Below are 13,548 nucleotides of genomic sequence, written 5' to 3'. Positions count from 1 at the left end.
GTGTCCTAGACTGTAAAGTTACTACTTGGCATATACAGCTTTAAGTATATAGGTTGGTAGGAAAGTATTTCTTTGGGAACACCATTTCAAAACTTTGGTGTTAAATCAGGACACGGAACCTAAATCCACATACTGGACACTTCCAGTAGACTAATCCATTAGCACATGTTACTATTTAATGTTCAGCTATTGTGCCTTTATAATACCCCTATCTGTGTACACAATTTTACCAGAGTAAAGAAGTTGGTAATGGGTGAAACCCTAAAGCTGAAGTATAGTGCAATATCACATTAACCTTACATTAGTTTATAACTAAGCAACTGAGTTTCTTTCTTTATGAACATTTTATGTAGAAATTTATTTTGGATTTAAGTAACTCTAGTATTACAATAAATTTTTACTACTAATTAGTAACATATCTGTCAAAGTTGTCTTACCTTTTGAAATTGGATGATCAGCCAATGTATACATTCGCATTGCTATCGTGAAATCTTCTAAATTGTTTAGAAACTGACAAAATGCGTGGAATTCTTCAAATGTGATACCCTTCTCCTCTTTGATTCTGGTGAGCAGACGATCCAAGTACATGTCATATCTGATGGGAAAATAGGTAAGTGATTGAAGGGTGAGGGCAGAGAAAGATTTCATTAAGTTTCTGACAAACAAGTGTCACAGATATTGTTGTTAAGTTACCATACAAATTGTAAAAACATACTCATCTGTATCCAAATAAGTGTAGCGCAAAAGTATTTTTGCAAAATCTACTTCAGTAATTGTGTCATGTCCTTTTGAAAATTCATGGAACTCAAGCTCCAGAACTTCCTTTTGAAGATTTTCCATGAACCTAAAAATAAGTATGTTTCATTAAGTATCTTAATAAATGAGAGCATTAAAAAAAGATGGTAGTGCACAAGTTGAAGTTGCAAACAGACTGATATTAGGGTTATTTCTCGGTAAGCAAGCCAGTTTTGATAATGATAAACAGTTGAGCTACATCTTTAAGGAATTCTTGGTCACCATCAAGTTAATCAATAAGATTAATAAATGAGAAAGTAATTCAGATTGTTGACATCCATGTTGGAAAGCTTATCAAACACTATACAGAATACCATAAATAGCACATAGTTTGGAATAACACACTTCATCAAGCTTCACGGAAAAAGTATGAGCAGCTCTATAACTTCTCATGGAGTACCAGATCAATGATCTACTGAGGAAACCTCCACATGTGGGTAAGTCCACACATGGGCAATATGTAGACAGCAGAAACTGTTCGGTTTGTTATTTTGGCTAAACAGGACACAGTCTAGCATAATAATCACTTTTCCCAAGCTGAATAATGACACCTGCATGAGGGCTAGAATAAACTCCTCATGAGAAAAATTTCAACAGTAACAAAGTGTTCCCCTAGATCCTGAAGGAGCTTGTAACAGAGCAGCATTTCATTTATCTTTTCTATAATGCACTGTTTGAAGATAAAAGACTGAGTTATTGTAAAGAAAACATTGTGACCTTCAGCCACTGAACTAGGAGACTGTTCTGCCTTTTTCCTTGGCTTTCCTTACCTCTGTGAAAAGTAATCTGCACACTACAACTAGACTGCAGCTTAAAGGCAAGATTTTGACTTTTGAAATAATATTTACAGTCATTAGAGGAGACAGACACACATTAGGGACAGTGTGATGAGGTTTTTAAACAAAGCAGCCACATACACAGATCAGCCAGAACATTATGACCACCTACCTAATAGACGGTATGTCCACCTTTGGCACAGATAACAGCAGCGACATGTCGTGGCATGGAAGCAATGGGGCATTGGTAGGTTGCTGGAGGGAGTTGGCATCACAATTGCACATACAAATCACCTAATTCCTGTAAATTACAGGGAGGAGGGGGGGGGGGGGTGCACGTTCAATCATATCCCTTGTGTGCTCGATCGGGTTCAGATCTGTCGAGCAGTCATCCCTCGCCAGGTGACGCTGATATGCAACCAGTGTACTATACTACTTGGCCATTATGGTGCCTTGCATGAGCTCCATTGGACCTATGCATGTCCACATGAATGTTCCCCAGAGCATTATGGGGCCGCTGCCAGATTGCCTCCATCCCACAGTAAAGGAGTCAAGGAGCTGTTCCCCTGGAAGAGGACAGTTTCACACCATCCCATCAGCATGATGAAGAAGGTATCTAGATTCATCAGACAGTGCAATGCTCTGCCACTATGCCAATGTCCAGTGCCAATGGTCACATGCCTGTTTCAGTCGTAGTTGCCGATGTCGGGGTGTTGACATCAGTACATGTATGGGTCGTCGGCTGCAGAGGTCCACCATTAGGAGTATTCAGTGCACTGTGTGTTCACACACATTTGTACTCTGCCCAGCATTAAAGCAGCATAAAGCATGTTAGTTCTAGCACAGTTCACTGTCTGTCCTGTCTTAACAGTCTGCCCAGCCTACTATGTCCAACATCTGTAATGAAGGGTGGCCACCCAACCCCACGATGTCTGAATGTGGTTTTACCTTGGTTTCACAATGTGTTGAAGACACTCACCACAGCATTCCTCAAACACCCAACAAGTCAGGCAGTTTCTAGAATGCTCGTGCCGAGTCTCCGGGCCATCGCTATCTGCTATCAGCCAAACTCGGATAGATTGCACACCTTCCCCATTTTAAACAAGGACAGCATGCTCACTGACACCAAATGCATTGTGTGTGTGTGTGTGTGAGTAGCAGTCATCTCTTGCCAGGTAATGCTGCTATTTCCTGAATGGGTTAATATCGATAGTAGGTCAGTGGTCATAATGTTCAACCTGATCAGTGCACTTTGCAGTTATTTACAAGGTATAGATGTAACAGGGTATTCATAGTGCACTCTTACAATGAAGGCATCAATAATAGTGGAAGATTAGAAAACATTTACTAGCAAGCACAGCAGCATAATCAATTGGACATTGCAATAATCATATTCAATGACATAGTGCTCAGCTTTTTTCATGGCTTTTCATTATCACTATTCATAGAACTTCAATTTTAAGTTTACAAAGCAAATACTTCATCCATGGAGTCTATATTATCCCACACTAACATTTGATGAGTTAATGAACAACACTGATATTTTCACATGATTCACATGGGGAAAGATAGATTTATTTTAAACTGCACAGCACTGGAACACTAATCAAGCAACAAAGAAAATTGTATGGAATATTATATTACTTTTTGAAGCCCTCGTATCTCAATTCATCCTTTCCCTTCTTTCCAAAGAAGTGGATAATGAGTGTTGTATCCACTAGATGTCTTCGCTGCAAACCTTGTTCATCATCCACATAATCCTCATGTATAGGGTGAGGCTTTGGATCTTCCTTAACATCTGCAATTCCCCGTTTGCCCTTCCATGCATGGCTAAATATCTTCTCCATCTGCAATGGAACACTATGTGTAAGTATAAAATCAAACTCTTTATTTCTCACTATTATTACAATATGACAGTAACTTGCAAACTGGAAAAAAAAATCCTTAACATTTACAGACAGATATGCATTTCTAATGCAGAATTGTTTGTTAGTGTGTCACATTTTACAAACATATAGCATAATCACATTCACTGCAATAAACTACCTCTTGTAGAAAGCAGAGATTTGCTGTTTAACATAGCAGCACAGTTGGATCAAAACTGTTAGGTACAAGTAGATGTGCCAGCTGTAGGAGTAATAAAGTACAGATTCGTTAGAGACTGCTGAAGATGGAGTACCCACTTCTGGAAAAATCAGTGTTCCCATGAAAGAACAAATTAAGCAATATTTGTTAGTAAAAGAGAAAATGGCCACTGGAATATTTATTGCAAAAGACTTTATTAGTTTAGACACTCTATTAGATCTACGTATTTATTTGCAAAATTACATACATTAACACACAGCTAAACATTTCTGTGAAGCCAGATGCCAGAAATTTGTGCAAGATTTAAATTAAAAAAGAAACAAAAGGAAAGTAACTTACTGTTTTTAAAGACCAACTGGGTAGCCAGAATGAATTACTGTGAAATGAGAAACTTCAACATTGTAACAGAAGTCTTTGAAGCTACAAGTTTATGAAATGGGAGAGGAATGTAATTCTTGGTCATTCTGTCCAAGGAAAAAAATATAATTTTTTGTTGAGCTATGACATTTAGAGAAGAAAACTGATGTAGCTGTTTGTGGGACTGAGCAACAAAGATGAAATCAAGTTTAAGACAAGATTATTGCTTAGACAATTCACATTGAACAAGAGGGGAGGTGAGGGTGGTAGAAATGCAGGGGAGAAACATTCTTGGGCACATTTACACTTTTACTATCTATTTCTCCACGTATGCTCTCTTCTCCCACTTTCTTCTTATAATATATTTGTTATGTCTTGTATCCAGAAACCTCCTGCAGTTTCTATGGTAGATTAAACTACCCCATCTTCACAAGCAACTTATCTAAATTGCTGAAGGTGAATTCCCTCCTCTCCATAACAGGAAAAAATGGAGGGGGAGTGTGGTTTAATATCCCAGCAGTGGTGATGCAATTAGAGATGGACACAAGCTCAGATTTGAGATAGAAGAGGATGGAGATCAGTTTATGGTTAAAGATTTAGAGAAACCATGGAAAACCTAAAACTGGATAGCCAGACAGAAACTAAACTTCATTTCTTCCAAGTAAGAGTCCAGAGCCTAGTCACCACATTGTTTCACTTAGTCTCTGTCAGTTACAATCACAGCATTTGTACAACTACTGTAACAACAAAAACACCACCTACTATTTCTTTAGATAAATGAGTACTCAAAAATTTAGAACTTTTTACTGCTTACAGAACTTTACCAGTTGGAAGGTGCTATGCCAGACTGAACCAACAACAAACGGCATGGTTTGAGACATTCATCTAAATCATTTGAGGTACTGGTGAGGGCAGTAAATAGCATTCAACTGACTCCTAACATATATTACATTTTGTTGATAAACAAAACACACGCAAATAGAGGCCTGAAAAGAATATGGTCATTACAAGGAAAAGCACTAAAAATTGAACAACTTTACTGTCTCAATATGGATATTACCTGTACAACAATCTTGTTTCATTCATCGAAACAAAAGGTTTTGCACTACTAAGAGACAATGTGTGTACTATTTAAATAGAATTTTGGGGGCTCTCATTCCTCTTCTGACAACACATATTCACTGGAATTTCCAGCTATCTGTCTAGCAGTTGTTAAGTTCTTGTAACAATCATGGTGAATAGGGAGAATGAAGCACAATACTGACTCAATGTCTTTCTTCTTTGGACTCTTATTCCACACAGTCATTGTGAGTGTAATTAAACTGTATTACATTAGGCTTCTCTTTGGTTATTCTGATGCATCTTATGTTCATCCAAGCTACAGTTAGTCCACAAACTTTTTTTCTTGTTTGTTAAAACTGATGTTAAACTGTGAGACCTGCACAAATAGTTGCTTTACATTTCCACCACAATGAACTTTTGTTTCTTGCCGCTGCATGTTTTGACTGTCTTTCTTGTGCTTCATCTTAATTATGTCATTGGATTCTTCAGAAGATAAAATTTTGCTTTATATAAACCTACAGCATGTATGTTCTCCACTTGTATCTTCACAAAACCGGCACAGCACACATAAAAGTTAAGTAAAGTTTATCAACAGATGTACACCATGTGATCAAAACTGTTTTGGCACCCACAAAAACATACGTTTTTCATATTAGGTGCAATGTGCTACCACCTACTACCAGGTACTCCATATCAGCAATCTCAGTAGTCATTAGAAATCATGAGAGAGCAGGATGGGGCACTCTGCAGTACTCATGGGCTTCAAATGTGTCAGGTGATTGAGTGTCAATTGTGTCATATGTCTGTACGTGAGATTTCCACACTCCTAAAAATCCCTAGCTACACTGTTTCCAATGTGATAGTGAAGTGGAAACGTGAAGGGGTATGTACAGCATAAAAGCGTCCAGGCCGACCTTGTCTGTTGACTGACAGAGTGCCGACAGTTGAAGTGGGTCATAATGTGTAATAGGCAGACATCTTTCCAAACTATCACACAGGAATTCCAAACTGCATCAGTATCCACTGCAAGTACCATGACATTTAGGTGGGAGGTGAGAAAACTTGGATTTCATTGTCAAGTGGCTGTTCATAAGCCACACATTACGCCGGTAAATGCCAAATGACGCCTCGCTTGGTGTTAGGAGTGTAAAGATTGGATGACTGAACAGTAGAAAAACATTGTGTGGAGTGACAAATCATGGTACACAAGTGGTGATCTGATGGCAGGGTGTGGGTATGGCAAATGCCCAGTGAATGTCATCTGCCAGCGTGTGAGTGCCAACAGTAAAATTCGGAGGCGGTGGTGTTATGGTGTGGTCGTGTTTTTAATGGAGGGGGGGCTTGCACCCCTTGTTGTTTTGCATGGCATTATCATAGCACAAGCCTACATTGATGTTTTAAGCACCTTCTTGCTTCCCACTGTTGAAGAGCAATTCAGGGATGGCAATTGCATCTTTAAACATGATCGAGCACCTTTTCATAATACACATCCTGTGGCAGAGTGGTTACACGACAATAACATCCCTGTATTGGACTGGCCTGCACAGAGTCCTGATCTGAATCCTACAGAACACTTTTGGGATGTTTTGGAACACAGACTTCATACCAAGCCTCACTGTCTGACATCAATACCTTTCCTCAGTGCAGCACTCCATGAAGAATTGACTGCCATTCCACAAGGAACATTCCAGCACCTGATTGAATGCACGCCTATGAGAGTGGAAGGTGTAATCAAGGCTAAGGGTGACCAACATCATATTGAATTCCAGCATTACCGATGGAGGGCACCATGAACTTGTAAGTCATTTTCAGCCAGGTGTCCAGATACTTTTGATCACATAGTGTACCATTCAAAACAATTATCTTTAATACATTTCATATGCTTAAGTGAACCAACTATGTTCTTCAAGTTCACAACATTCAACGGCTATAATAATCAATAAAAAATATGCCTCTATTGATGGTTATGTGTATTCCATGACATAGTTCACACTTTACTCCCTAGATGGCAGCACAGCACATCCTTATTAGATTAAATTAGAATAGATTCAGTTTTCATTCCATAGACCAAAAAATGAGATGATTCTTGTGGGTGTTGTACGAGTCAGAAGGTATAACACAAAGAAACATGAAACATGTGAATATAATACTCACTACCCTGATCATTTGTCAAGATACTATCAAAATATGTGGTTCACTTTCACATACTACCATAGACTGATGTACTTTTAAATATAACATGTACCTTCACTACTTCACTGACCTGAGAATGGTACATATTCTTCACTGGAACTACACTCAATGTCAACATTGTCATTTGACTCGTGAACTTTCTTCCACAAGATGGCCTGGAATCTCATCACTGGACTTAGTTCATTTTTGAATCAGAGATAACTGTAGATCAAGATATATCAGAACTGACAATGTGAAAAATATCCCTCTCACTACCAAACCATACTCCTGACCTGTTGTGCCACATGAATATTTGTGATATTCTACAATGCTTGCCATAGCAAACTCAAAATGTCCAAATTTGTAGTCAGTTCACTCTGGCATAGGACCTTCCAGTTCAAGAAAGTTAATGAAAGCATTCTGAAAAGTGTTTTTAATGAAGTCTAAAATGCAACCTGTCTGTTTTCATTGCCCTGGTAAAACGTTGTTAGTAAAATTTGCCTTTAGTTTATCTAGTAAACTCACTTAAACAGATGTTTGTTGAAGTTCATGTACTATTTATAAGCAGTTTCATGACCACTACAAAAAGGTATAGTCATCAACAACTCAAAGCTCGAGTTGAACATGCTTTATTAAGAATGGACCTGTTGGAAATGGTATGCCCTTACTCTCCTCCAACCTCTGAACTAACGTACCCAGCCAACTATACGAGGACTTTTGCATACTGCCATAGACTGATTTAGTTTTAAATATAAAATGTATTTCAGTACTTCATTGACCTGAGAATGGCACACATTCTTCACTGGAATTACATTCAACATCATCATTGTCATTTGACTCATGGACTCGAAACCACTTGCAACTCAGCATTTTTGCAGTAACAAACATTTCCAGCTGTGACAGTGGTAGTGAGTCAAAGGTGAAAATCATAGAACCAATGTGAACTTCAACACCACACCTTCAGTCCATAGTGTCTTGCTAACCCACTGAGCCACATGACAGTAAGAAAATAAAAATGAAATTAAATCTGACACTAAAACTGCTTAACTTACAAGCAAACTCATATCTTTTCTGTGATAAAAACAAAAAAGTTCTGCGTGAAACTGATGTGTAAGTAATAGTAACTTCTTTGCTATACCTTTGTTATGGACAACCCATGTCATTAAGTACTGTATAAGTACTACAGCATAAAAGGCTGTATAGTTACAGAAATATAGGTGACATTTTCTTCCAAATCTGAGATACATTCAGTGTCCAATGACATCAACACTTTTAACTACCAGGCAAAGAGTATTTGATGCAGAGGAGAAGACTGGAACTGTGAAACAATTTTTTAACTACCAGTGCAGACACTATCTGTGAGTTTTCCAGATACTCAAGATAATTTACATTAAACTAAGCTGTGATTTGACAACTTTCAGAAACAGAAAGGAATGGCTTAGATCTTTCTTTTCTCATTCACACATATGGTGCATCTATCTTCAGTGAAAATACCCCACTCTGTCCAATGTGCATACATACAATAATACAGGAATTATATTTTAGATACAATGTCTATAGTGTGATACTACATACAGAACATGTAGAGCAAACAATGATGGCTGTTAGTGATGCAGAGAGAAGCAACAAGCTGTCACACAACTGAACAATCTAACTTACGATTGTCTGATTTTGTGTAGGTGTGTTTTGTGTTTGCACTGTTGACTGTATCTCTTTCTTAATTTCACGAACTGCCATTGGTCCAGCCACCAGCTTCATTAACTATGAAAGCAATAAGGTAAATGAAATATTATGTAAATAAAATATATGCTCGGTCCAAACAAAAAATCTTTGAAGAGCAGTATTTAGGACCTTAAGTCACATGTATATTTCTACTTTAGCTTTAATTAGGGGTATGCTAAATCAAAACTATGGCTTCACCACCAGAGAAGACATTGTGATCACAGCTAAAACTTTTTTAACTTAAAAATGTGTTAATCCATCTCAAATTTTTGTTAGAGGCACTAAGCTACATGAAAATAAATTTCCTTAAGCCAATTATGCATTCAGTCCCTGAAAATGTCTGCCGATATCTTCCAAGCTGATAAATAATGATACCAATTCTGGTGATCATTTACATGTCTCCAACAATTTGTGGCTGAAAATTTAGTACTTAATTTGCTTCCCTTTCCAGTGAAGTTATTACAAATGCAGCCCCCCCCCCCCCCAAGCAATTCTGTGTCTGACTACTATTGATCTCATTGGCAGAACAGTATTAGCTGATTTCACCCATGTGTATTGGAATACACTGCTAGCCACACGCATCTATACTGGCTCTCACTTTCAATTCTTTATTTATGATACTAGATTTTTCATGAGAATTTGCTTAACACAATATTATATTCATTCCCAACTCAATATTTAGGTCTTCAGAGGAGTATATTCACAAAAAACTTTGCTGCTCCCTTACGGTCTATTTACTGCCAGTTAAAATATTGGTAGTAAAGCCCAGATTTTGAGTTGCTTCAGGAATTTTAAGTACGTACTTACGTGTCATCACCTACACAAAATTCACAAAAAAGAAGAAAACTAGAAATGATATTAAACAAGGTAATAGGCTGGATTCACCCAAAAAACACCTCATAAATGGTGAGATCATTCAAAATGGAGCACAAGTGCAGATCTGGCTGTGCCTTTCCAGTGAAACCATCCTGACATTTTTCTTAGACAATTTAGGGAAATTACAGAAAATCTGAATCTTGATTTACAGAAGGGGATTTCATACACTGTCCTCCCAAATATGTGTCCGGCATCTTACCACTGTGCTACCTCATTCATTCAGTTTAAACCAAGAGAAACGTGCCACGAAGAGGCTCCTTCCTTTTGACAAACAGGTCTTTAGCACATGGACTCATATTGGGTGAATACTTTCAGACAGTATAGACTGCAACTGACTCAGACTCAGCTGTGTCTGCTCTTTGCACTACTTCAACTGTGCTTCTGCTATCAACTACAGACAGTGCACATGCCATGTGATGCATGTCCTTCGTGTTACAACAGTGTTGCCCCTTCTTTTATAAAGGGAGTCATCTCAGGCTTTGAAGGAACTGGAGTTAAGATGATTTATGCTAGAAATCTAAAGAACTGCAGAACATGCATTTATGTCAAGAATGGAATTTCATTCATGCTGATGGCAGACTGTTGTTCCAGGGACTTAGTGACCATTAGGATGAAACAGTGTGAAGAAAGAAGCATGAGGGAAACTGCGTCCACCTCAGTTTACCTTTCTTATGAAGACAGTACTCCTCATTCCCAGGAAATGAGGAGAGTGGTAGACAGCTGCCTGCAGCTGAATAGCAACCACTGGTTGGTTGGTTGGTTGGTTGGTTGGTTGGTTGCAGTGGCATTGACCACAACCTGGTGTGAGAAAGCAGTGGCACCAACAGCACAGGTGAGCATCTACTCAAATACCTATACGAGAGTAACTTATAAAGGTTGAATAGGAGCAGGGAACCTACCACCAGGTATAAAAGAAGGGAAGTAGTAATTGACATAACTTTTGGGTCCATTCTAAAGGGTAATTATGTCAAACAATGGCATGTGGCTTTGGAGCCATCCTTATGTGACCAAATGTATATTAAGTTTGAAGTTGAGATGGGTGATAAACAAACCATGGCCTTGGGAATCCTGAGGAAAAAGACAGACTTGTATAGGAGAGACCTAAACTAACACTTATCAGAAGTCAGAACTTCAATAAGAAATCCAGCAGTTTACAAGGAAATGGCAAAGACAGCAACATCTGCCATTATGACCTCATTCATATTCAGAAAACTGCCCAATTATGAAGAAATGTGCCAACAGGTGGAACAAGAGTCTGGAATTGTGAAGGAAGCATGTAAGAAGACTGCTGCAAGAAGGAAAGGACAATGGGCAAAATATCAGGAGCCCCTTTACAAACACAACCTCGTGACTAAGCAAGTGAAACTATCAATGTGGACTGTACTGTGTGAGGAGGTGGAAAGTGCAGCTATCAGGGCCAGACTTCACAAAATCTTCACAAGAATACAAACCCCTAATCCAGGAGGTACTCAAAGGAAGGAGAATGGTGGGTATACAAGGACAGCAAGTGAGATGCTGTATGGGCTCCTGAAGATTCACTTCCCTCAGTGCACTCTGGCAGATAACACAGAACAAGATTCTTTGAGAGGTACTGGTTTACAGGTTATCAAAGAGAGAACTGGGAATCTGCCAGAGAATGTGTTTCAAGAAAATCAAGTGGACAATGAGAACATTTCAACTGTTGAAGTCACCAGGCCCATATGGAATCTTTCCAGCTCTACTGCAACACGCAGGAGAGGGCTTAATTGGATTCATATGGAGACTGTTTAAGGTCAGCTTAGCAGCATGAATCATTCCTGACACTTTGAGGACAGTGAGCATGTTTTCATTCCAAAACCAGGGAGAACTGATCATACCAAGGAAAACGGTATGAGACTAAACAGCCTGTCCTCATTTCTTACAAATACAATAGAAAAACTGGTTAATGTGCACATTATGGAAAGATGCTTAACTGAGATTACTGTGCATGAAATCAAAACACATATCAACCACATAAATCATATGAGACAGCATTTCACCAATCTGTTGGGAAAGTGGGAAAAGCTCTACACTTATATGCGATTGCAGGCTTTCTCGGCATATTTCAGCTACGAAATCTTCACAGGTTATCAGCCAAGTGGTATCGTCTTCTAGTCGCAACATTTCAATGGATTGCATATCTATCATCTTCAGGTGAAGTGTTGGGATGCTGTCTGTCGCACGCCTTTGTAGCTGCTGGACCGCTATCAGATTCCGGCTGCCGACCAATCACGTGCCAGCAGAATCGCACCAGGCTCTTGGCACCACAGGTGGTGGTGGTGGTGGGAGGGGGGGATCGGGGGGGGGGGGGGGGGGATGCACGTGCGGGCATTGATTCCCGGTGTCTGTTCATACCAGCACCGGCCGCGGTCCCTTTTGGACCAGAGCATTCTTGCCAAATTTTCCTAATTGCAGGATTCCAAGCTGTACTGAGATGGTAACCACTATCTTGATTAATTAAATTTTCATGCAGATGAATCTCTACCACTTCTCTTATAACTGAATCCCAAAATCCGCTGGTGCTGCATATCTCCTTCGTTTCTTCAAATTCGAAAGTATGCTTTTCGTTGATGCTGTGTTCCGCCACCGTGGACTTGTCAACCTGTCCAAGATGCACGTTTCTTATATATTCTGTATGGTGCTGTGTAATGCAACATTGCATCTGCCCTATGTATTGCATGCCACATTTACATCCAATTCTATAGACACCCGGTGTCATTAGTCCTAGTGGGTGTTTGGTTGAGCCAAGTATATCCTTGATTTTCTTTGCTGTGTCAAAGATGGTCTTCACTTGGTGCTTCTTAAGGATTCTTGCAATCTTCGTTGTTGGTGGTCCCGCATATGGCAGGAATGCACAACCTCTTGTGTCATCCTCTTCCGGTTCTCTCTCCTCATCTCTTCTTATTGTTCCTCAAAGCTCTTCCTATTAGTTTCTTGCTGTAGCTGTTTCTTCTGAAGGTTTCCTTTGGATGTTGTAGTTCACTCGGTAAGCTCTTCTTGTTGCAAATGGACCTCGCCCTGTGTACCGAGGTGTTAAGTAGAGAGTTGCGTTGCGCTGGATGGTGACAGCTCCTAGCATTGAGATATAGGTCCGTATGTGTTTCCCTCCTATATACTGAATGTCCCAGCGTGCCTCCTGCGTTTCTAGTAACCAGGATGTCCAGAAAGAGTAGGCTTCCATTTTTCTCTATCTCCATGGTAAACGTGATGTTTTCATGTACTCCGTTGAGGTGCTGCGGGAACTCAAGTAGTTTATCTTTAACATGTGGCCATACCACAAAGGTGTCATCCACATATCTGTAAAATGCTTTCAGTTTCAGTGGAGCTGTGTCCAATGCTACCTCCTCAAAGAATTCCATGTATAAGTTAGCCATGCTAGGTGCTAAGGGGGATCCCATAGCAACTCCATCTATTTGCTTGTAGAATTTCCCACAGCATTTGAAGTAGGTGGTGGTTAGTACATGCCAAAAGAGTTTGACTATGTCCTCATCAAAGTGTCCCTTGAGCAGTGCTAGAGAATCTTCCAGTGGCGTCCCTGTGTGCTTCGGTGTGACACCATTATTCATACAAGGGTACTAGGGCTGGGGTATACGGGATACAACCCAGACTAAAGAGAGAAATCTCTCTAGGGAACCTGGCCATAGTATTTCAGATGGAAATACCTGCTATCCGAGTGTGTGCAGAA

General features: G+C 39.5%; 1 protein-coding gene across 4 annotated transcripts in view; it reads right to left on the bottom strand.

Moving 5' to 3' along the window:
- The window catches only part of LOC126184279 (calcium uptake protein 3, mitochondrial), a 638,951-nt gene that overhangs the window by 9,394 nt on the left and 616,009 nt on the right, over window positions 1-13,548 (bottom strand). For 2 of the 4 annotated variants that reach the window (XM_049926653.1, XM_049926654.1), the window contains 4 exons: window positions 8,907-9,008; window positions 3,216-3,418; window positions 716-844; window positions 438-595 (listed from right to left, as the gene is read on the bottom strand). In XM_049926653.1, the coding sequence (XP_049782610.1) occupies window positions 438-595; window positions 716-844; window positions 3,216-3,418; window positions 8,907-9,008 (592 nt within the window). The remainder of the gene's footprint in view (window positions 1-437; window positions 596-715; window positions 845-3,215; window positions 3,419-8,906; window positions 9,009-13,548) is intronic. The other 2 variants (XM_049926655.1, XM_049926656.1) reach the window with 1 other exon arrangement.

Source organism: Schistocerca cancellata, chromosome 4, assembly GCF_023864275.1.
Source record: "Schistocerca cancellata isolate TAMUIC-IGC-003103 chromosome 4, iqSchCanc2.1, whole genome shotgun sequence".
In the NCBI taxonomy this organism is placed as follows: Eukaryota; Metazoa; Arthropoda; class Insecta; order Orthoptera; family Acrididae; genus Schistocerca; species Schistocerca cancellata.
This window is presented reverse-complemented; position numbering and strand designations above follow the sequence as displayed.